Source organism: Diadema antillarum, unplaced genomic scaffold (assembly GCF_040938485.1).
Source record: "Diadema antillarum isolate AM-2024a unplaced genomic scaffold, OU_Dant_1.0 seq00000400_RagTag, whole genome shotgun sequence".
Classification (NCBI taxonomy): Eukaryota; Metazoa; Echinodermata; class Echinoidea; order Diadematoida; family Diadematidae; genus Diadema; species Diadema antillarum.
The window spans coordinates 1,887,269-1,914,022 of NW_027271391.1; the positions used below are offsets into that span (position 1 = coordinate 1,887,269).

Consider the following 26,754-nt stretch of genomic DNA (forward strand, 5'->3'; position numbering starts at 1 on the left):
GCAGGTGTATGTACACATTGGATTGACCAGATTAGTGGAGAAGTATTTATTTGTTAAAGCTACAGTGCATGCATGTGAAAGGAAAGACCTCACACAGTCCAGTACGTTCTAGGCATTGCATACATAGTATATTTAGCTACTGATGCAATGCAGTAGAAGATGTTAGAAGTATCTGGTATGTTTAGCACAACACTGCCGAGGGGAATTCCTTTCAGACACATATATGAGTGTATGTGTGTAAGTTTGTGTATATAACCCTTCCTGCTGTTGTATTGTGTTTGTGTATCAACACACAGTGAGTCAACATATTGGTAATACACTGTACAATACACATATTATTTAATTGTAGTGTGTGGCTATAGGTTCTTTTTTTTTGTGTTAGCTATTTGTAGGAATGATGTCATGTACATTTTTAATAGACATGTCCCGAATTCACGAAGGCGGTACAAATGAAACCATGGTTTAAACCATGGACAAATACCATGGAGCGCCAAGTGTCGCATGGAATATTTCGTTACGAAATCAGTCATTTCGTCGATGAAATTATTATTTTGTAACGAAATGACAACATTTTGTTACTAAATGAACATTTCGTCCACGAAATGATAATTTCGTTAACGGAATATTCCGTGCGACACTTGGCGCTCCATGGTTTTTGTCCATGGTTTAAACCATGGTTTCATTTGTACCACCTTCGTGAATTCGGGCCTATGAGTCCAGGTATGTGAAAGAGTCTGGAACTTAAGTATGTCGCGCGAGGTTGGAGATAATTACAGAACATGAAAGGATGGTTGAAGCATGGACCCTATTGTGGTAGGGTCCATGGTTGAAGGGATCTACCTAAGTCGCAGAAAATACAAAGTAGGCGGAGTACCTCAAACACCTTTACTCTGACATTTGTTTTTTAGTCATATACTGCTGACTTGTTATGTTTTGTGGAGATGACGTCTGGGACTGGGAGACGTATCGCCTGTGGAGAGTTAATTCGCCTAAATTTATGGCCGGCTACAATTTCATATATGTAGACATTGCTACATTGATGATGTGACTTGCGAGATAATCATGTTACTGCATGTACTGGATTATCTATCGCATGTTGACTGGACGAGGTCGTCACGACATCTGGATTCTACACGTATCACGACCGTGGATTTTTACTTTGCAATACCGTATGACCTGTGCCCCTTAATTTACAACGGAGTGGATCATTTATCTGTCAATCTATGCATCGAGCATCATCTTTCGGACAAGTTGCGGGAATTACGCGGAAACACGTTTGGATTAGACTAAGGGATCGCATAATATGTAAATGATTTTATTGACGATTGTACAGATCAGTGTTTGTGCCGGAAATACAATTACTAATAAACGGCCTGAACATTAATTCATTGTTAATTTGTGCTATCACTCACAACGTGATTTTGATGGTAATAATACACACAATAATTAATGTCATAATCAAAATTCGGATTAATGCTACACAAGTAGAAAAACAAACAATAATCTGTTGCAATTAACATATTCAAAACATGTAAATAAGATAAACATATAGCAAATAATATTTTCCCAGTAAATGACAGAGATACGAACGAAGAAGACTGTCATCGTGAACGGTTAGGCTGGAAATGGATGGGGCCTCGTTGAGTCATTTCTCAAAATGTTGCATCGAGACAAGTAGTTCACATTAAATTCGTTTTATTTCACGACATTAATCACTGGAGAAATATTTTTGGTGATTCAAAAAGTATTACATGCCCTAGCTAAACTATCCTTATATATATGTGCATATATTCATCTATTTATATTGTGATAATGTAATTAATGTAAGCCATTACATAACCTGTGACAGTAACACCAAAACACGACTTATTGTTCAGTGAACTCTATAAGGTGACACATGCGTTCATACTGTGAACACATGTGACAACGAATTTTGTAAGGATTTTTACTTCGGATTTTGGTACATGATTATGACGTTTATAGATTATGCTTGCTTTCATAATTGCTTCTGTTTCTTACGTTGTCATCGGAATGCATTCATTCAGAATGCATGCAGTGACGCATTTTTGCGTTTAGTCTCGGAAAATAATTTGAAGGGGAATATACCTTCGGATACTAAAGTTCACACACTGCATATTATAGAAATATGGTAATACTCATCCAACATACAACAAAATTTGACGGCGCCTCTATGGCTTGCTTATGCATCTTATTTCAGATTTTTTTTTTAAACAATCGAGTTCCTTGTGAGAAATAAAGTAGTTTATGGAAAACGCCACAATTCCTTGTTCTTGATGGGGATGATATCTGAAGATGAAATGAGCACCAATCCAAAGCAATGGGTGCATTATTCTAAACGGAGTGCAATTCCAATTCTAGTGATTAAGGGAAACAAATGACAGGAAAATTATTCTACGGAAGAAAATCATTCCATGAAAGAAGCTGTTCAAACAGCATGAATGTAATTTTGTTTCATTCGTTTTTGTTTAAGAAAACTGTCGTCTATCTTCACAGCTGACAAACATCTTAGCCATATTCTAAAACTGCTTGTTTGCCAGCGTCATCACGTCAGCGTTTTGAATACTGGGAATACAATATTGTGAGCTTTGCAATGTTTATCTCGTGGGTTATCGAATCTAGATCATAATGACTGAATGTATCACTGAGAGTTATAATAATCTGACGTTATTTTTCTTTGCTCAGGTACAGTTACTGCATGCTAAGCATCATTCTTCACCTCAAATATGTAAAAGTCGTCTGATAGAAACAAGTAGCCATACAGCACAGTCATGAGGAATCATGATATATACACACTACAATTCCTTTTGAAATATATATATTGTATATATATATATATATATACACATATATATGTATATATATACATATATATTTGTATATATATATAAATATATATCTATATATAATACATATATATATATATACATATATATATATAGATATATTTATACATATATATCTTCAATAAAGGGTCGCCATTATAAAACTGGTCATCTAGCCTTTCTGAACAGTCTCAGGCTCTACACCAATCTCGTTTGACTTGTCTGTCTCTTGACAGCGTTATTATTTCTTTCAACAGCCATGCGTCTCTGCAGTGGTGGGTACTTTGGCAAGAAGTAGATTTTTTTCTCAATCCCTTGCTTGATTGCCTGTGGTGTTTGATAGGTGATGTGCTTATACCCGTTGTATTCGATCTCTCCCTTTAACTTCTTTACACGCTTGGCCACCTAAAAAAAAATCACAAAGGAGAAGATGGCGAAATCAATTCATTTTAAAAATTGCAAACCTGTGATAATAAACAGCTGGTCAATGCAGATCGTCTTCCAGTGGCGAAAGAGCGGAGCGTTACAAAAAACGTGGACATCAGGGGCCCGTTGAATAAAAGTTACTATTAGGGTAACTTTGCCATCCAATGGTAACTTCCATGAAATTCTTGATTGTGATTGGCTGTTGAGTATTGTTGCCATGGTAGTTACCATTGGATGGCAAAGTTACCATAATTGTAACTTTTATGCAACGGGCCCCAGGTTTATTAAATCCCCGTCGGACTGATGGATTAGTATGATTTCACAGTATGAATACTTGAAATTAGATATGCAATATCAGAACTATACATAGATGCTCCAAATTTTAACACTATTTGGACATTTACAGTTTAGATACCAAGAGATCAAAGCGAAGATTTTTTTTTCAGAAATTTGAGTTTTCCTGCAGTTTGACGAGACATAGCCACGTTCCTGAAGTGCAACATTACAGAATACAAATTTGTATATCTGGTTAAGCCGGTGGCGGGTCACATATCAAATTTCAAAACTCCAAATATGCATTGAAAACGATTCATCTTTCAACGTGACATGCGGGACATGAGCATTAAGTAACGTCATACAATTTTGGTTTCTCTGTCTTGTAATATTTCACCGTTTTCCTAGAGTGATTTTCGTTACATGCTCATGCCATTGTTATTACTCTTATTTTCGTTTTTACTAGCTGGCTTTTTGCTCAACTCCCGCGGTTTGCAGCCTTAAGCTTATCCGCAACTATGTTTTCTTAGATTTGATTTGCTTTATGATTAATTTACTATATTGGTCTCTTAAACTTTCGCAATGCATACCTTGCGATTGCCATATCATTTACCCTTACCAGACTTGGTTAACGCGTATGACGCTTTATATATCTTCTCCTTCGATAACCATGCATCATCGGTTAACTTTAAACACAGAACTTATATGGGATGTAATAATGGTATGATTGATCTGGAAAAAAAAAACAGTTTAACCCTATTTGTACCAAGTAGTCAAATGTGCACAAATTCTACACACAAACGTATGGACTGAAAACTTATTGTGGCACTCAGAGGGTTAGCCTCTTTACCTTGGTCATTATTGTGTCGAGATCATAGAGATGGGCTCCCGTTATGAGTTCTTCACACAAAGCTTGGATGAACCACGAACCATTCACTCGGTCTCTGATCGCAAAGTAGCCTTTGACAAGAGAACAAGGAAAAACAAACCACGGACGAAATCAAACACTAATTTTTCTCCTTTGCTTCGCTTAACCTTCTGTTTTCGTCTTTTTCAGTTACACCCTAAATAATACACTTTCATTTGATCACAGCTTAAACTCCATCTTCATTTCATCGTTCGCAGTTCGCCTGAGCACATGATGTTAAATGTGTATTCAACGTTGATAAAACGACCTCGATTTTGCGTATTTAGGGCATTTTCCAATTCAGATAATAACAACGAAAACGGACATTCAAAACGAAGAATTACTCGACATCTGAAACTTCATGTGTTTTCACTTTGATATGCTCATACATTCGCCACTAGGGTTGATTCCATTAATATGTCACTAAATAACCTGACACTACAGCAGCATCTTTTTTTACGTCTTTGTTGTTGCTTTTGTTCAACGTTGTGAGCTTTACCTTCTGAGGTTGCATGGGCGATGTACATGTCGGCATTGTCTGGAACACCGTCCGTTTCGAGTACTGCCAAACGTTCCGTTGCCGTACTTCCGGTGCACAAGGTTTGTAACTCACTGTCTCTCGCTGGATCAATGCCTTCCGTTTCCTTCACAGTTGTGTTGAGGACACCCCCATCATCTAGGTTGTGTGACGTTGGTACGACTGACAAAGTACGGTCGTCGGTGGCGCTCTTTGTTAGTTTGTCTATCGTAAAGGGACAGGAAACATCTTAACATTTTTGCATGGGACATCCTATCAAAATTAATGGTTAAGACATCATTTTTGTTTCTCATCTGTTCCTTGGATGAAAATGTGATTAACACGATGATGTACACTGATCAATGTGTGAAAACACGGCCTCCATGCAACGCACTACTAAACTCCAACTAGACGCATCACACTCCATTGATGAGCCGATCACGAGGTACAAAAAAAGAAGAATTTTTTATTGTCTTTATTAAGTCTTTCTCTCCTTCTTTATTTGTTTCTTCTTTTTTTTTTCGTTTGAAATCCTGCACAAAGTAGGCCACGGTGAAGCCTACAAAGTGTACTAAAATGGGTAATGGGTGTCCATCATTTTTCTATTTTCCATTTTCAATGTCCAGGGATGCAGTAATACCTCGGAGAAGGAAAGTCTGTTGCAGTACTTCTTTCTCTCGCTGCGTATTTTCAGTTCAAATATGATTAGTTGCACTTATTCACGAATTCTACAAGGAGATAAAGGCTTCGACTCACACAGACATTCCTTGTAAGACATTATAGCGACTGCTTAGTATCCAAGCAAAACCCATTAGAATGAGTAATGATTTACGTAATTGTGACAGGATAACATCACAATCAGATTTCCACCTGGTCAAGACAAGACAACTGGATATTCTATATTAAGCTTGGTTATATTTATGTTTATTAAATATACAATTCGGTGTTTTCCAGCAAAATGTTAAGATTACCATGGACATCCGCTGTAAATGATATATCAGCATAATCCACACGGTCTTAGCTCTACGTTGACAGGTTGCTACAAAATTTGATTGTCACCCTTTTGCCCGTTTTTATTACAGTAAGAGCTGATTTCTGATCACCGCGTTCGTGATGATATTTAGAGTATTAGGGAAGTATAACTTAGAAATAACACTGATCCACAGACTGGCAGAGGGCGATATCTCATTTTGGCTCACTGTGCTGAGGGTCTTCTTCTAACAAGGTTCACATTCATTCATTCATTCATTCATTCATTTTCCATTTCCAACAAAATATGTAAATACCATTTTTATCGAAGATGGGTGCAAATGTTGACATAACAAAATTATAATGAGTGAAACTATAAGTATTTCATTAACAAGGAAGGTGAGAAGAAAATGACAAAAATATTGTAAAAACATAATATGACATCTGCATATCTGCTTTGGTGTTGAGAGACGCCAGTTACTACGGAGGCGTACAGGTGAAACCCGATACAATGTATAGGGTTTGAGACAGGGTAGTAGATAATTCTTACTTCCTCTACATGCTTGGAAGAAGAAGATCTTGGGCTTCCCGATCAGGGCGGGGCAATTCTTTCCCGAGAACATCTCTTTGATTTCCTCCACAGTGATGACGACACCGTCGCTGCCGTAGATCCCTTCCTGTACCCCATGACTCATGAAGACCAGTACCACCGATGTGTGAATCTTCCGGATGGCTCTCTTGACCTCAGCCAGAGCTCCTATTATCTCCTTGAAATTGGAGCATCCAAATACAAATCGTGATTTCAACACGTGGACTATAGGTTTATGGAGGAAGATACAAATATTGGTATTTCCTTTGATTATACATTGTTTATACTTTTTCTAATTATTCATGCATTCATTTATTCATATTTACATATCTATCTCAGCACACAAAAGAGTGAAAAGACTTGCCTGCAGTAGTAATTACCCTAGCACCTAGCTGATACGAGTCGGAGCAGTGATTATTGAGGCTTCATGACGCACATGGAAAATGGCAGAGAATTCCAGATGGCGAAGAAAAAAAAACTGAAACCTTGAATCCCAGGCACGAATTTAGGGATGACACAAGTTGATAATACAATTTATTCAATTGATTGAACTGGGTGAATGGTACGTCGGGTTAGAAGTAAAAGAAAACATACATCCAACAATAATAACAACAGAAACGAAATTATACAAATAGTAAAAATATCGGGTGATGTTTCGTCAGAGCATTTTTTTTTTCCAAATATTACTTAGAACTAACCTGTCCGGTCAAATTTTGTTTGACGACAGGAGTGTAGCCGATCTCGTTGAACACGTGCGTCACATTGATGACGTCGATTTCTGACCCTTTCCTGACCCCTCTGTCCACGTAGTTGTTGTTGTTAAGAACGAAGACTATTCCTTTATTTCTCAGGCTCATGCAGTAGCACTTCCAAGAAGAAGAAGAAGAAGAAGAAGAAAAAAAAAACCGTCAGGCATCCGCATGTGTAAGCATGCACATGCTGTAATCATAGAAATATCTGCCACTATAACACTTCGTACATATCCACCAACATTGTATTCGTAAACTTTTGCTTTATACCTACCTACCTATGTTACCTACATACAGACATACGTATATACATAACATATAATACATATGCATATTTATTCTTCATGATAGAATAGTAGTCAATTTTAATGTCCCAATGTTTCGAAACCTTTTTTTTTTTTTGCCATGTTTGTTGACATTTCTGTACGATGGACCTATCTCGCACGCATACATTTTTTTTTCAAATAACTTTTATTTCTGATTCAACATAATTCAAATGAAAGAAAGAAATCACTTCAAATGTGTTACGAATTGGACTAAACAATTATAGATTTCCCCCCTGTATTTACAAAACAACTCATTACGATAAAAAAGGTAACTGAAAAAATATTTCACATAACTTTGATAATAATCTACTGTGATCAGATGACAACGCATAATCAAACTAAGTGAACACATACTTGTCGAAATCCTTTATCTAAAAAAAGAAGAAAAAGATAAAAGCCGTCCGTGCCCACCCATACCCAAAATCTCACCACTGCCTCATCCAAATGGAAATATCGGCGTAATCAATAAAGTTAAATTCTATTTTCCCAAAAATGTTTTATTAATGTTATACTCATCTTTAATACTACCCTGTTTGAATTATGGCATTCTTGCCTGGAGTAACACTTATTCCTCATATCTAGAAAGAGTATTATTATTGCAGAAAAAAGCTCTTCGTATTATTTGTGCAGAATCGTGGAAATGTCATACTAATGACTTGTTTCATCAAAGCAATGTTATAAAAATTAAGGATTTGCATTGTTTAAATTTATGGCAGTTTATGTATAAGTTAATAAATCATTCCCTTCCTTTTGTTTGTGACTCCATGTTTATTCAAAGTAAAACTGTGCATTCATACCCCACTAGACAATCTAATGAATTTCATTTACCACTGTCTAGGACCATTTTTACAAAATCTATATTTTCTTTCACCGGACCTAAATTCTGTAATTCCCTTGATAGCAGCATAAAAGAAGCTCTAAGTTAAAACACTTTTACCCTTGAATTGGAGAAAACTTTTATCAATTCTTATATCATTGCATTCTTGAAAGCTGCTAATTTATTTCTCTGCTTTAACGTCTTTAACTATGATTTATTTTATAACTGTTATAATACATTATTCATATAAATAGTCCACATCTTGGTACGAAAGTCTCATGTGCCTTGGCATCGACCCTTGACGTCTTCCTTCATTGCTCCTTCCTCCGTCCTCTTCCTGTCCCTTTTCTGGTCTTTGACCTCCTGTTTGTTCTTTCTACGCGTATGTAAGAGAGCAGCTTTGTTTCTGTCTGTGTGTGCGTTTGTGTGCGTACTTGTTTTGTGTTCTCCTTCCCGAGGAATATGTCTAATTGTTTCGTTTGATTACTACTACAATTAACTATTTACGAGGGGACTGCATTCTACAAGTTTGGCTTTTTAACAGTCCCCTCCATTTCTGACTTTTTCTTTGTTATGATTCAGTTACATTTTGCCAATGCATTTCTTCATTTAAAGTATGTTTATTGTCTCATTGTAAACAAATGACGTGCATTTAAATCTCATTTGGATATGTAAATGTAACATTGTACTTTACTTTGTTTACATGCACTTGTCATATTATACTTTCGTCGGAAATGAAATAAAATGAAATGAATGAAATGAATGAAATTAGTGAAATGAATGAAATGAATGAATAATTCCACATATATTCCTACATATAGATCTTAACACCAACCTATATAGGGCCTAGTATTAACATTGATAACATATCACTATACCAAGTCCTATCCTTACCTAAACCAAAATCACATCCTTTAGACATCCTCTACAACTAAAGCATTCTCCACCCCTTTATTTTCCTTGTACATGTACTTCTCTTTAAAAGTCCCCGACCATAATATAACCAATATCACAACATACCAAACATAGTCACCTCGATCAACCCCCCGCCACACACACACATGCATGCACCCCAAACCACCTAATCTTATGTATATCAAACATCACACTCACACACACACACACACACACACACACACACACACACACACAAACACACACACGCAAACCGTGATCGCACTGATGATCAGGGGAGCATTTCATGGAACATTTTGCCCGACGAAGTTGTCGGACAAATTTGCTCTCAGCCAATCAGATGCAAGGATTTCCGTAGCTTGTAACAGTTTGTCAGAAAAATATCTGACCAAAACGCTTCATGAAATGCCCCTCAGGACTTCTTTAGTTACCTCGTTAGGATCGAGCTGCTCCGTGGTGGGTGTGGCTGGAGTCACGTGCTCATGCTTGTAGTATCCGTCAACATCTGGAGAGATGTCTTTATACGAAGATCATATTGTTATGGATACATGTGCATTGTACTATCATTTCTGGGCACTTTATTGTTCCGCGGAGGAATATGTAAATAAAAGAGTTCGACAAGATGACCGAGATCGACCAAACACCTTGTTTGAGAGTCTGGGTATTTTTGGTGGTTATGATGGTTTGTTAGGCCAAGTTAACCTCCGTAACAATATATATATATATATATATATATATATAGGTTTATAAAGATATATAGGTTTATAAAGAGACAGAGATATCAAATCATATTGCTTTGTATACACTGCATCATATCATACTATTATACAAGCTAACTAGACGCACATTTTATCTGAATGAATATTTATCAAAGGGCAGCTTATGATGACATATTTTTGTACGTCTCAATGTTAAACCAACACCATTCACCATTCATCCATCAACCACTCACCAATCAGTGAATGGAAATGAAGTGTGTTTGGTCTTTTTCGATTTTATTTTGCTGGTTGTGCGTATTTGATCAGATTACATTAATCACTTGTGTTTGAATGTATGTATGCATACGGCCTTCTTTGTATGCAAACATAATATGCAGAGGAGCTTTTTTTTCCCAATATCAATCGTTTACTGTTGCTATCAATGTTGTTATTTCATGCATATCAAATAGTTGTATGGGCAGAAACACTATGCACTCACTTGATAAGGCGCATTCTTGGGAGTTATCCAGGGGTTGGTAATTCTTGAAAAAAAAAACACAAAAGAAAGATCAAAGACTGAATTGTTCAGCATTGTGTCATGATAATACAAATGAAGACGAGCAGTAGATGCCTTTTTAAGCATAATCAAACTTTAAAGTTTCTTGTACCTGCCCTTCAAGAGACAAATTAAACAAAAACATCTAAGTGTATATAAATGGAGAAGACTATTGTCATAAGTTGACGCTTGACGACAATAATGACCGCAGAAATACAGATTATACAATGCGACAGAGTTTAAATGGGTACTTGAGTCACCACTGACCAAGTGGGAAAAATGTGCAGTGGTGCAGAGTGGGAAAATGTGAAGATTTTGTGCAACGAGGAGTTGTGCGTATGTGACAGATTGATATCTGAAAGGTTGGATGTCATATATTTTTAGTGCTTTGAATGGACAAAACATGGTCGGATGGAGATATGTATTGGCAGAGTTCGCGATCAAACGCATGGCTCGTTTTTGTAGAAGTAGTATATTGAGTTTGTTTAGGTTGAACCCAAATTTCCCCACACAGTGTTACATGGTTTATACAGCATTATTAGTACATTGAACAGAATAATCAAGGACTTCTCAGATTGTTTTTGAAGACGGTATAGAATTCTGATTCCTCTAGAAACTGAGGTATGGAAATTGTGTCTGATCATTCCACTATAAATTTGCATCAATTATAAGACCAATATGTATCATCTGCGAAAGTATACAACTAAAAAGCGAGGATGAATTTGCTATATTGTTGATATAAATCATTCAAACTCTGTCTGCACTGGGGTGTAATAAGTATAAAATCATCACCATGTTGTGTCTGATAGTATAGCTAAGGAGGTTTGAGAGATGGAGTTACAACTGACTATAATCATTCAATCAGCTGTCAGTTTTCTATGGACGGACAAAATAATTCCACAGGTGCATTTGTGCCTTTGATGTTCGATGCTTGAAGCCGCCATCTTCCTGAGCAATCTGAAGATTCATTTTTAACGCTAACATAATATCGGGTTTAGCTGCTCGTTTATATATCAAATGCAATGAAATTTGACCTAATGATAAAGAATATAAAACAAAAGTCCATTCCGTTCGAACATATGTGCAAAAGTGTAAATCTGAGCTGTATTTTGTGAAAGTGTTTGAAATTTTACCCTCATGGAAAGCCGGTTTTATCACTTTTCTCCTTATTTCCGCAAAATGAAACTAATATGGTATCATCTTCAAGTATAGTTCTTTATAAATTAATACGTCAGATTAGCGTACAATCACGTACATTCGAGTAATTTTGATATCTATTTCAGCAATATTTGAGCAATTTCTATTCGCGCACCCCCGTGCCTTTACCATTGTCTACCGCCCATCGTAGGGATAGCGAAAAGTAATTACCATCACAAAGACATATTTTCCTTGGAAAGTGGCTGGTGATTATGCAGTGAGACACGAGTCAATTATCTTCGCATCTGAGCGGCAGATCCAGTTTGACACATACTTCAAATATTTTTGAGTGGCGGCTTCGAGCATGGGATCAAAGCGAATAAGACTGTTGTGACTCCATTTCTCGAACCTACTTGGTATAGCTAAATACATCGAGAAAGCCATCCACTAATGGATGATAACATGTATCTGACTCGATGATCACCTTTAATAAGATTGAAGGTGTCAGGCCGTGTTTACGAAACAAATTCTCTACAAACCAAACACAATCAACCGGAAACAATTTTACGCCCTATTAATGTCTTCACGATCGATAAAGGTGGGCAATTAACTCAACCCTCCTGTTTAAGTCCAAAGTTTGGAATGCCGTAATCTTACGTAAGCCTTTGACATCGTAATTGAAGTCCAAACTGCATTATATCTTTTAGAAGGTGAAGTCAATTACGACCGGTTACCAGAAATTACTTTGTGAAAGCTGAGTAAACAAAAGCTGGAAGACAGTCCTTCAATAGTTTGAGAAGTTTCCTTATTACGCGGACTTTGGCCTGCTCATACTTCAGGCAGTTGATTTGTTACGTTTCATCAAATTTTGACCCCGGGAATATATTTCTGTGAAGAGTTCCCCTTTGTCACATTTGTCTATGCTATTTCCTATTCCTTTCTCTCTCTCTCTCTCTCTCTCTCTCTCTCTCTCTCTCGATCGATCGACTTGATACTTGATAGATATCAAAGACAATGAACAGCGCGCACAGCATTCGACATATGTTTCGAAACTAGTTTCCTCCCGGGGAAGGGGGGGGGGGGGTCCAACGGTTCCTAAAAAAAGACGTAATTTCGAACGTCCTAAATCCTTCTTGCAAACAAAATGATTGAAGCTCAAATTAAAGAGAAGCTCTGCCGCATGTTCAGGTTGGCTTGAATACAGAAAATAAAGTCACATATCAGAACATTGAAAGCTTAATTGACTCTGAAAAAAAAGGTTACAAAAATGTTGGAACTGTTTCAGATGAGTTTACAGATTCCTGGTGTCAATCACAATTCAAATACAGTATGAGCCATTATGTATATACTATCTAAATCAAAATATCATTCCAGGATGGCCTTGCTGTAGAGCGGTGATGATGGCTTTTAGTATATCTAAATATCATACACGAATACATCTATCTGTTGTCATAGGTAACATGTGATATCAATATTAACATTAGTGTTTGGCAGTCGATATTGTTGTCAACAGCTGAAGCATGATTAGAATCTCGCTGTTAATGTGGATACTATGCATATAGGTGAAACCAAATGAAAACTAATAAGTGTTCTAAAGAAGTTTGCTACCCTTTATGAATGCTTACCTCGACCACCCGTGATCTCTTCGTGACGCATATTGCGATCGGAATAACGAGAAAGACCAGCGATAGAAATGCCAAAGATGGCAGCCATGATTTACCTGAGAAGCCGGCAAGACAGAAACGAGACATATCATTTGTTCACATGTTGACTATGCTTTGAGTAGTGCGAGGCAACTTTGATCAGCGTTAATCATGGCACTTCCCCTTGGCCCCCAGCAGCCCAGCAGCAGGAAATAAAAAGAAATCTAATTGCGAGTGTTTTGAATGACACATGATCCTTGTCTCCAACTTCCTAGAAATCATCATTTATGCAGATATTAAAGAATTTTAGAGTACCTTTCCCTCTCCCAATTTAAAGAAACACATTTCACTGACAAAGGGCAGCTCCATTCAAAGATCATGAATATATGTCTTTTTCTCTCCAGATTTAGCTACTTTTCTTTCCAATAACTTCTTTTGTCTGTTATCTTACATTCTACAGACTTTTTAAAGTCATTTGAAAAATATACAAGCGTTTTGTTAGCTGATACTTTTGAGATGGCCTAAAAGCCTAAAGGGTTTAAACAAGGAGATGAGAGTTGGTTTAAACTACCAACTATGTCCAATCGTAATAGAACTCTATCCGTGATTCCATTCCTGTCACGTGTAGTTATTATTATGTTAGCCCTTGACTAGAAACTGGTATAATGTATGTCATTACATTATCTAGACCGTCCGTCTTTGTTTCGTTTTCTCGCATTTACACGAATGTTTGACGAATAGTTCTTCTCTGCTTTTATTTCGAATGAGAAAGTAAATAATGACAAATCACAAACCTCGTTGATTGCTATGAACATCGTCATTCTTGTCTGTCCTAAGTGACACAGCGTTGCTGTCCGTAGTTGGAAAGTCGGTCACATGTTTGGGTGGGCCTGGGGCAGACGAACTCACATGACTGGTTGACGAGTGTCGTGGGGTGGATGCGACTGGCAAGTGACGTATTTGCCAGGTGGTGATGAAAACATTTAATTTGATGTACATTCTTTTTTAATCACCAAAGTTGTTGGCATCCTCCTCTAATTCATGATTATCATTGTCATATTCATATTATTCTTTGGGAGGCAATGTGGGCCTAATTTTCCCCTCGCTATGCGAAGACAGGTTGTTGAACAGATTTCCCCCCGCCTCGACCAGGCAAGTTAAACACATGTGATTGTTATAAAGCTTTGACACTGGATGCTTTTATTTTAATATTTGTCATCAATAACTAAACTAAGCAGATTGAGAGGAAATCACTCACATGACGAATTGGCTTCCCAGGATACTTTTCCCTACAAAATAGTGAAGTCTCAGAAAGAAATCGAGGAATATAAACTTCGTCTATCTCGAGATATTTGTGATGAAAATCACATGAAGACGTGGTGTCGCCAATATTTCATTTACACTTTACGTCGCCCTTTGTTGACATAAGATTTAAAGGGGCACTCCATGCCAGACGATTTTCATAATATAACATCATGTAGTACATAAATCGATGGTTCCATAAATACGTGGATTTGCAGAATTTACTGTGGTCCTTGAGCAGAGAAATCAATACTCTGAAAAATCTTAAACAAATTACACTGAACAGTGGTGATGACATAGGAGCCTCACATATTATTTCAGAAATGTAGCAGTGTGATTCCATTACAATACCGCTTGCTAAACAAGTTCACCTGTGTAGAATCTATGCATGCCTTCTTCTTTTGTTCTGCTTCTTTAGCCCCAAGTCATGCATTCTTATGGTTAGGCTGCCATGTCATCATCCTTGTTCATTGCAATTTATTATAAATTTTGAAAACATTCTTATTCGTCACCCCAATCATTATAAATTCTGAAACTACGTAGTCAGTATAACTAATTTGTAGTTGTTCAAATGTAAAAGTCTGAAAATCATCCGGAGGTTTCCTTTAAAGATCACAAGATGTGACACAAATCATACAATCATGTGATAATGTAATTATATATATATATATATATATATATATATAAATATATCATTAAAAAAATGAAAGTTCTGCGACGGTGTGTAATAAATAGATATCAAGAGTAAAGACAGTCGTATAAACACCGCAGGAGCCAAAAAATTTCATAAAAATTTTAGATACATTTTATTACACAATTTTAGATATATATTATTTCAATTTTTTGGCTCCTGCTGTGTTTATACGACTGTCTTTACTCTTGATATACATATATATATATATATATATATATATATATATAGAGAGAGAGAGAGAGAGAGAGAGAGAGAGAGAGATACCTATATGCGAACACATAATATAAGCATACATACATATGGATAGATAGATACAGATAGAGATTCAGAGAGGGGAGATACGCCACGACATTTCAATTTGACTGTTGTTGATTGAAGTATGGCTCTCTACATAATGCCATTACTGGATTGATAGCAACGTTCCGATGCAGAATATGAAAAACTAAAGTCAATAAGTTCTGTACTTGGTTGTGTAATCCTGAAATGAAATGATAAAAATGAGCGTCAAGAAAATTCGTTGACTGTTTACTCATCCTCAAGAGATGCGTTGTGACCTACCAGCAGAGAAATAAACGGTCGCTATTATCATGTGACAATCTTAATTATTGTGGGCCAAGCTTACCGATGCAAGTTGGAAATGGCAAGGAAAACGATCCATCACTACCACAGGTCGACATGTTGCTGCCCGAAAGACGAAACCCGACGTCGCAGGAAAATTCGCACTGGGCATCGATGTCGATTCGGCTTCCGGCAAGGCAGTTCTCCGTTTGGACAACAAGGTGGCCTGTTATCCATGAGGGGTTGACTAGGCAAGAGTCCACTGGATATGAAACCAAAGAAAGGTAGACTGATAGATGCAGAATTGTTTTGATACATGATGCAATGATTACCAATGCAGTGACCGGAAAAACACCAAATTTGTGTTTTCAAATACGAAATAAAAACAGAACAAAAGGAATTTCATCAGAGAATTGTGTACTTAAAATATAGCATTTATTTTTCTATAAGTTGTGCTGGCCAACTAAGGTTGCGTCGGGTGGATTCAATCCCATTTTTTTTCTTTTTTCTAGAATAGAGCTTTACCCTGGCAGACCAAAAGTCCTATGTATTATTTTCATAATACATGTATCTATCAAACTGTAGTGATGAGAAACGGGTGTCTACCTATGCAGTTTGGAAATGGAGGAGAAAATATTCCGTCTCGACCGCACGTCGATACGGTGCTGCTTGAAAGCCGGTAGCCGACGTCGCAAGAGAATTCACATCCGATATCGACTTCGACCCGTTGGCCGGCTGCGCAGTTGCCCTTTTTGACAATGAGATGCTCTGTCATCGACAATGTACTCACAACGCAGGAATCAGCTGAATTGGAGGGCGAATCAATCAGCATACAAAACATGCTTGTCATACAGAACGCATAGCCATAAAAAAAGTTAATCCTCTAAATTTTTTTAATTCATTGTTCAATGTTCCAAATTTCTTATAATTTTACATTCCTTTGATTACGAGAGAGAAGCACAACACAAATTAGTCAACAATTAAACAAATATAATAGTACAAAGTGTATAAGGAAATATGAATGTGTAATATGAGGAACCTACTAATAGGCAGAAGCTTGGATAATGTAGGCTTCATAGTAATGATTTTTGAGTTTAGTATGATAATAAATGCCGATAGATTGGGTCGACACTTGTGAAATTTAGGAAGAAGAGCATGCAACAAGACAAGGGGCCGGGGCGGGGGGGGGGGGGGGGGGGTTGTTCGGGATGGCGGGAAGATCAATGCCCGCGAATGCATCGAACACACTCATTCATTCTAAAGACTAATGGGGCGCGTCCTTTCTTAGGTTTCTTTATCTCAGCATCTTGTAGATATGCATAATATGTTTATAAACATAATATTTTTGTCAATACCTTACACAGTAAACAATCTTGGCCAACGTTCGGGTGAGTATGTGCTGATAATCATCATGAATATCATCGTCTGAATATTATCATCGTTCTGAACAGAGCAACTAAACCAACACTACGTCACCGTAAAGAAAAGTACGAGAATCCATGATAAATCCTTCCTGTACATGACTCAAACTGACAATTTTTACCTTGGCATGATGGTACGTTGGGGGTAAAACTTCCATTGTTACAGCACTTGACTTGTGCACTGCCTACCAACTGGAATCCCGGTGTTCTACACGAAAACGAGCACGTCTGGTCACAGCTTATACCATCGCCTGGCGCACAGGAACTCAACAAAGGGTAGGAGAAGGTAGGGATGGTGCACGGAATATCTGCGTATGGCAAAAAGAGCGTTTGAGGTATCGGAAGGCGGTCACGAATGATATGGAGGGGGATGCGAAACATTTTCATGATAAATACAGCATTTACACTCCCTAAATGTCTTGATACAATTATAGAGCGTTTATAATGGTAAGCTATTTTTTGTTAATTCTTTAATTCCATGCATACTTGTGTACGATATAAGGCTGTCTTTGCATATGTGAGTATATTCATTGTAATACAACACTGATAAAGAGTGAAATACTATTTGCTTTTCTGCATTATTTATTCTAATAATGTCCATATTACTGAACAAATGCAGTTAGTTGGGGTTATACCTTGGGATGAGACAGGTGAATTGGTATGGAATTGAATAAAGTATTAGCTTGGGATAAATGATAGCTAGTTATACATGTGTCATTTCTGATATTACCGGCCGCGGCGGGTCAAGGACAATTACATATTTGAATTCTTTGTAAAGTTGATCATGTAGACTATATTTTGAGTAAGCACTTACATCACGCCTGGGCAACTGGAATTCACTTGGAGCGACCATTTCTTTCGTTGTATCTCGTTTATCATCGTATACAATTAAAATGCGCTATTGTAACTTTCCTTACGACCACAAACCTGTACGTAAAATTACTTCTATATACTGATGGGAAAATGAAGATTATTGGAAAGGGTACATACCTGCGAGAATTCCAAGTGACGTCAAATAATCTATCATAGCCAGGCGCAAAGCGTCGTAAGTTGTGCTGACGTGGTAATAATGATTGACAAGCAGCTTTTTCTGGGTCTCAACGTCAGTCGCTACTCCATCGTAAATCCACAGTTCGCCTAGACTATTCACTCTGCCCTTTACCAAGAATTTGATTAGGCGACAACATATATCAACCTATATCAGAGAAGAAGTGGAAAATAGGTTAACCAAACCCCTAAAAAACGTAGATGAGCAAAAACAAAAAAAAAAAAAAAAAAAAAACCACACACAAAACCCACCTGTTCCATTATTAAAATATCATGCGATGAACCTAATTTCGAAGGATTTATATAAATAGCTTTAAATCGTACTATTTTTTTACGCCCAAGTAACTACACATAACTTCCTTGTTATTTTAAAGATCTCGTGTAATTGGACTGAAAAAGAACAATATAGGTCACTGTTGCAGCATGTGCTGTTGACACTTATCTTTCCCCTAAATCACAGTAAGAAGTAAGAAATTAAATTGAAAAAAAAGAAGAAAAACATTGGCCTTACAAGCGAAGATCTACTCACGGTTGCTTTGTGTGGATTCAGGACAAATTTCCCTTCGAAATGGGATATCGCGTCTGTGTCATAGATAGATAAGACAATAATTTCGGAGATGTTTCGTCATTATATTTCTTGCCTCCCTATAAGGAACATTTTCGGTCTGTAAATAGAATACATCATAAATGATTTAAATTTAATGAATCTCCTTTCATTACCAAATCGTGGTTGTTACGGATATTCATTCATCAACATGAAACAAGTTTTGCCAATTCCATTTCCTCTTCTGTTTTCTTCTCGCTGTTATCGTCGCCTCTTGATCAAGAAACCATAAAGTACTTTCTGCTCCTCAAACTAATTACGTTACAGTTCACTGGAGGAATCAGCAAAGGAAGGTATAGGGATGCAGTACAGACTTAACTGTTGTCTGACCCTTGGACATGTTGGAAGCGTACAAAACATAAAACTTACAAACAAATGGAAACAGTCCCACAGATTTAAGGTCAGATGTAAGACTGCCATGAACATTGATATCAGAGGTAAGAATGCCAGGAGTTAATTCAACTTTTTGACTCATTGTCATCTTTAAATTTCCATGATTTTTTTACCAGTTATTTCTTTATTTATTTCATATCTTGTTTGCCGGTTACATTGCCACGTATATGCTAACATTAGACATTTTCGCCTGACATCTTTTTTTTTTTTTTTTTTTTTTTTTTTTTTTTTTTACTTTCAGTATTTTCATCGGTCTTTCCGTACAATGGAAACAGAACATGCAAATGGGTACCATATACCAAGAACGAATGGAATACAAGATACATTCTCCCAAGGAGTAATCACGACGGTTGATCAAACCTATCCGAACCACTGCCGAGACAATTAATTATATTATATATATCAATATGATGCAAGGAGAATCATACCTGGGTCTGTCACATACTGTACAGGTCCTGCACCATTTAGAGTCTCCAAACAACCTGTAGGTTGTAGGATGCATGAAATAGTCACTTTCCGTAATTCTCTGTTGGAAACAATTGTATTATTTTTTTTTTTCACGTGCACATGAGCGTAACCAGAGAATACTAAAATCTCCATGGGTTTTGCCCAGGACCCCTATGTTCACAGGTATTATGTAAGCATTTCTTGATTGTGATATTTTAACCAAGATTAGTGTTTTCTAGTTCTTGTCAATGGGTTTGCGTGTGTGAATAACGTATGTATGTGTCGTATCAGGTAATATTATGTTGACATACAAAACATACTTATTTTTTTTTGGTCAGAATTAAGCAGGTTGAACACAAAAACAACAACTAAAAGTAAATAGCATACTAGTATTCATAACATTAACTGCAACTGTTTTCACTCGTACCACATAACTTTAATTGTTATGTTCATAAAAGTTTGCATATGTTTTAAAAAGAACCAGTCTATACTACTTTTTTACATTATCTACAAATTTTACGGAACCTCGTGGTGCATTATGTATGAAGCACTATAATGATTATACCCCAAATCATGGATCCCCGTTTCTGATTGGTCAGAGTGCAGTCACTAGTACTTGCTTTACTTCCCTGCAATCAGCTAGCGATTTTGACGATGCGCCCGTTTCATATTTGTGCATTGTAAAATTATACTTATACTTTTAATTATACTTATACTTATACTTATGATTATACTTATACTTATACTTATGATACTTATTATACTTATCTTGTACTATTTATGAAATATTATCATTCTCGAAAACTGATTTAGGCGACATGCCGTATATCGAACACATACCAATGAGGATGCTCATTGAAATAGCCGATGAAATTTTCATGATTTAAGCTCTCCAGCAGTCAGATCACTAATTCCTTGCCTCTGGGATGCCAGGCTCCTGGACGTGAAAGCAATTTCAAAGATCTGTCTTAAAGGGATCGTATAGTTTTGATTGAGATCTAACTTCAGGTTTCTAACATTTTTGGGCGAGATAATGAGAAACTTCTTATAAAATATTACGAAAGAGCATGCTGATTCCAAGAGGAAATCAATGTTTCTTTGATGAAAGTTGGTTTTAAAATGGCAGACATATCCAGAACAGAGTGATCCGAATAAAAGGTGGGACCCACCTATGATCATGATCGCTTTGTTTTACGATGTTTTTAGATGTCTAGGCAGTTCCAAAACCGATTTTCATCTAATGAACTTTTAATTCCTTGTAGAATGGTATGCTCTGTACTATTTCATGAGTGGCTTTTTGGTATCTCACAAAAAATATAAGTGCCCAATCCTCATCTCCACCACTAAATGCCTATACCACTCCTTTTCGATTAAATCATGTCTGCTTTTTCCTCGAAATACCGTGAAAAAACAGAATCTTTATACCTTTCGACCAGAATATATTGAAAAAAAAATCAATCTTGTGGCATAATATTCACATCCAATTCAATGTTCAATGACTGTAACATGACGCTTCATATCGACGTCATTTTTGTAGGATAAGAACATCATGTAGTCATTAAATCCTGACAAGCTCCTTCTCAAGGAAGCTTTCTTGAATCTTGAACCGTTGCGCACAATCGTGAATGCTTTCATTTTAGCACAATGCTTGTATTGTTCTATTTTTCATTTATAAGATTTGATTTTTGTAGCACTTTCTCTAGAGTAGTAAGTCTTTTTATCAAGGGGATTGTTTTCGTCCTTTTCCAAACAATTAATACGGAAATTGTTTTAATCATTTGACAGTTTGTTATTATCATCATTTGGTGAGAATCTCTATAAAGACAACAAGGTTTTATATAATAAAAGTTTATTTTTGTTTGACGTCAAGACATGAAATTTCTGCATGTAATAGGGTAGGTTCTAAAATTGGAAAAGAAACACACACACACACACACACACAAACACACACACTAACACACCACATCACCACCAGGAGAACAAGCGGATGCATGTCACGAGCTCGACACCCACGAGTTATACAGCTCACGAGTCATACAGCCCATGAGCTAGACACTAAGTGAACAAGGCCCATGAGTTATTATTTTATAGCGAATTTCGTGTCATCAAGGAGTATGATTGAACTGTTGTGTTGTTTCGATGCACTGCTGATAATAAAATAATATCATTTAGAATTTTATGAAATGAAAACCCATGATCAATGAATACGGAACAATACAGAACCTTTAAACCTGATCAAATGCATAAGCCTATCTGGGCTGTGTATACATGTGTGCTTGTCTTTGCTTTTATGAGAAACATCCACTTCCTCATCCCTTTACCCTCTTCTTAAAAAAAATATTTCATCTTCTTCATTAAATTCATTGTACGAGGTAGGGAATTGATCACCTGAAAATGAAATTGAACGCCCCAAATAAGTTCATCGGGTTTATCGCGTAAATTTGAATGCAAGAATAGGAAATGCAATGCTCACATTTGGAAATTAAACGCGCGTGGGCGTAATTTCATTGGACGGAAACGAAATAGAGTTTCCTTAAATGAAATTGATTGATGGGATTCATAATTCTGAATTAGAATGCATGAATATTTGAGCGTACGTGCGCTGTATGACTTTGAATGCACATTCATGAGTTTGAATGATAACAGTGTGAAACTGACCGGGAAAACCTACATATTGTTATAACAACAGCGTAAAAGTGTCTCAGAGAAACAGAGACTCAATGAAGGAAGGTTTGTTTTAAAGGGTCAATTCATATTTCATTTTGTTTTAGAGTTTTTTTTGTGTGTTGTTGCTTGCTTTTGGAAGGGGGAGAGCTGGATAAAGAGAGAGAGAGAGAGAGAGAGAGAGAGAGAGAGTGTGTGTGTGTGTGTGTGTGTATATGTGTGTGTGAAGAACAAATAGCATGTTTGTCATCCTTCCCGCAGGGTTCAAAGTACACGTGTGATGCTTTGCTACACCAAGGAGGTACTAGACAAAGACAGTGTAATAGGATTACAAAATCATTTCTGATTATTTTCCCTTTTAGCGTTTGTTTTTCCATCTAACTGTGATGTTACGACAGTCAAATCATGATGGGGGGGGGGGGGGGGAGTACATTTATAGATACCTGAATATCTCATTCTTGCTTTGTCTTTTAAAGGGAATGAAGGCCAGATATTCATGTGGATTGAGTGAATGCTACAATATTAGGTAACACATCAGTGAAAGTTTGAGAAAAATCGGACAATCTGTTCAGAATGACAGATGTTAGAAATCTTTATAGATTTGCTGGATAGAAAGACTGCAACATGGGGTGACGTCATAAATGGAGAACGATATAAAGAGAAGATAAACGTAATTCCCCAAAATGTCTTGTTCTTTTAATGGAAAGTACACCTTCCATTGACTTGTTGCTGACATATTGTCGCTAAGGGTAATAATCTATATTCCCCCTGTTTTCTGAAAGAATGAAGTCAAGTGTTTTTTGATTTTGTTGAAAAGAGAAAATATGCTAAATTGGCTTTATATTTTCGTTATACCGTTTTCCATACGTGACGTCAAAAAATATTGCCATCTTCTCATCCATCGACGAATGCACCGAAACCTAAAAATTCATATACTTTCACACAACACACATTTCCCATAGACACCTGCGAGAGTATACTCGGGACTCGTCCTCAACGGGCTAGTATTGCTGCATTCACTTAATGCACATGCATATTGGATTTTATTCTCCTTTAACACATAAAGTTCCATAACAACATTCTGTGATTTTGTGCTGTATCTTTAAGTTCTAATTTTTACTATTCATTGTTTATTGTTCATACATACGGCAAAGTGGTTACAAATATTCTTTAATCATTTAGTCCCACTGTTGTTCATATCTCTCAGTTCAGCTATTTTTTTTTTGCATTACCTTTGCAATACAATACTACAAAAAATTAAAGTGGCATAACTGTACGAACGAATCTCGTGCATCAATACACATGACGTTGTAAAATCGAATGGAAGGTCCACTATTCCAGTCTATATATATAATACATATGGATATGTCAAATTGAAAGCACATTTTAACAGACTCACGGAACACTTCGAAAAAAAAAAGTTCTGGAAAATGGAAATGCAGCGTAAACTTACAACTATCTTAAATTAAGAATATCATAAAGTACATTGTAAATGTTGCCACTCACTTTGCGAACGGCAGTGCAGAGGGTGTGCGCAGCAGCGCTGTGAGGTGTGCGTTGTGTGTTGTGATGATCTTGATCTGTAGAAGCATGGAGCCAGTAGCTCTATGGTGGTAGAAGTACGTATTCTGCATATTAATTGGTGTGATGTGAAAAACGTACCGTATAATATCATGACCTTTCAGTAAATGTTAATCGAGTAAATGGGAACCTATGGTATGAGTCTATTCATGTGTATGAAAAATACTGAAATATAGAGGGTTCTTTTTTCTTTTGTTTGTTTGTTTGTTTGTTTGTTTGCTTTTATTTCTGCATTCAATCAGATGCAATTTGAATGCAAACTTCAAAAAGTACAAAGACAAAGAATAACAAGTGCAGTGAAATAAATCGATAACAGTACATAAATAGATTCACATAGGTGATTGCATTGAGCAATGTAGATACACAGAAACATAAAATAAAATATACAGTATTTTTCAGTAAACAGCAGAGATAATTGAATGCAGGAGACCACCATCATAAGCGATTAAGCTTGAAATGGATGGAGGCCTCATAAAATGACTATCCAACGACATAACTCTCTTGGAGGAAGGTGATCAGGTGAGTGCAGTGCAGTTGCAGGTGAGAGTGCAAGATGCAGTTGTAGGAAGAAAATTGAGATTGACAATAAGATGACAATCTATACTATAAATATTTGTTAGCTCAATTGGTTTGGAGAATATAATTGTATCAAATATCGTTTAAGTGAAGCTTTCAAAGAATAAATACTTGAACAAGACTTTATATTATCCGGGAGATTATTCCAAATATCCGGACCCGAATGTCTTATAGATTTGTGTGTCACTAATAATTTGGGATTCAAAAGGTGGAAATTTCTACATATACGAGTAGGGTACGAATGGACAGAAGTATTGAACCTAAACATGTTATCAAACGATGATGGAAGTTGATGATGTATATATTTGAACATAATTACTGCTACTTGAATAATATTCAAATCAAAAACCTTCAATGTTTTAAGCTCATGAAATAAAGAATCAGTATGAGCCAGAAAATGCGATCCTGTACAAATACGTATAACTTTCTTTTGTAATTTAAATATAGAATTTATTTTGGTAGAGCCGCAAGTGCCCCATACAACATTGCAATAACTTATATATGGGAGAATTAAGGAATTATATAATAGAAATAAAGTTGAACGAGGAAGAAAGAACTTCAGCTTGGAAATTATCCCTATATTTCTAGAAATACACGTTGCAACATAATGTAAATGCTCATTCCAAGTCAAACTTTCATCTATATATACTCCTAGAAATTTTGAATTCATTTTCTTTTCTAATGGGATATCATCAATGTTAATATGTATCAACGTATCTTCATTATGAGAATGAAGTTTGAAATGAATAAAATGAGTCTTTTTTATATTCAAAGAAAGTTTATTAGACTTAAACCAATTTGATACTTTACTAATTTCAATATTTAAAGTGTCATTTAAAATCTTAAGATCTTTATGAGAATAAAATATATTCGTATCATCAGCAAATAGAACAAAAGAGAGAAGAGAGGATGTATTTATGATATCATTAACATAAAGAAGGAATAATAATGGGCCTAAAATTGAGCCTTGAGGAACACCACATTTAATTAAAAGGGGGTCAGATTCACAACCATTAAAAATAACATATTGTCTTCTATTAGTTAGATAATCTTTAAGCCATAAAAGTGCTTGTCCTCGAATACCGTAATGACTAAGTTTGGTGAGTAAAATAGAATGATCAAGAGTATCGAATGCTTTACTCAAATCGCAAAATATACCTGCAACATGTTCTTTGTTTGCAAAAGCACTCGTGATTTTGTCATAAATTTGTATTAGTGCTAAATCAGTTGAATAATTTTTTCTGAAACCATATTGATTGGGAATAAGTAAATCATACTTATTAATAAATTTAAGAAGTCTATTATAAACAATTTTTTCTAAGATTTTGGATATACTAGGCAATAAAGAAATAGGATGATAATTGCTAATTTCATGAGGATCATCTTTTTTATGTACAGGATTAACTTTCGCTATTTTCAGCAGGTCAGGGAAAATACCTTGTGATAAAGAAAGATTAAATATATAACTTAACGGTTCTGCGAGTGGATAAACTATTTCTTTCAATAACATCATACTTATTTTATCAGAACCACAAGATTTAGAGCTATTTAAAGATTTAGTGATACTAATGATTTCACTGGGACTTGTTGGGTTAAAATAAATAGACTCTTGATTTTGGTCAAAAAGATAATCTGTAAAATGAGCAGAAGTATTGCTAATTTTAGTAGCAAGTTCCGGACCGATATTAACGAAAAATGAGTTAAATGAATTAGCATACATATTAGGATCATTTATTTTAATACCGTTTAATGTGATATCATCCGTTGGCGGAGAATCAGGCTTTTTACCTAGGACCTCTTTAATAATTTTCCATGTTGCATTAATATTCGAAGAAACCTTTTTCATTCTATCAGAAAAATATAATCTGCGGGATAAACGAATCAATTTTGTCAATTTATTTCGATAAACTTTATACATATTCAAATTAGATTCAGTTGGGTTACGAATATGTAACTTATACAAAAAATTACGAGTGTTTATGGATTTCAAAATACCTTTTGTAATCCAAGGATTTCTTGGTTTATTTCGGTTACTTTTTATTCTGCATAAAGGAATATTATTTTCATAATAATACAACAATTTATCATTAAAACATTTATAT

General features: G+C 36.0%; 2 protein-coding genes across 3 annotated transcripts in view; both read right to left on the reverse strand.

Annotated features, from left to right (window-relative positions):
* Nucleotides 1-26,754, reverse strand: part of LOC139732132 (uncharacterized) — a 113,654-nt gene that overhangs the window by 35,619 nt on the left and 51,281 nt on the right. The gene's annotated exons all lie outside the window — the stretch shown is intronic.
* LOC139732123 (uncharacterized) lies at nucleotides 2,999-24,045 on the reverse strand. Of its 2 annotated transcripts, XM_071642992.1 has the most exons (17): nucleotides 24,002-24,045; nucleotides 20,672-20,768; nucleotides 19,813-19,866; nucleotides 18,917-18,969; nucleotides 18,331-18,535; nucleotides 17,463-17,648; nucleotides 16,526-16,723; nucleotides 15,984-16,181; nucleotides 14,160-14,309; nucleotides 13,348-13,442; nucleotides 10,529-10,571; nucleotides 9,763-9,848; nucleotides 7,223-7,390; nucleotides 6,486-6,702; nucleotides 4,949-5,191; nucleotides 4,393-4,502; nucleotides 2,999-3,248 (listed from the first exon to the last, which is right to left on the reverse strand). In XM_071642992.1, exons 2-17 carry the CDS (start codon nucleotides 20,709-20,711, stop codon nucleotides 3,042-3,044), a joined length of 2,253 nt encoding a protein of 750 aa, XP_071499093.1. In that variant the 5' UTR covers nucleotides 20,712-20,768; nucleotides 24,002-24,045; the 3' UTR covers nucleotides 2,999-3,041. The 2 variants fall into 2 exon arrangements, with proteins under 2 accessions (XP_071499093.1, XP_071499092.1); XM_071642991.1 differs by lacking the exons at nucleotides 20,672-20,768; nucleotides 24,002-24,045 and having other exon boundaries at nucleotides 19,813-19,997.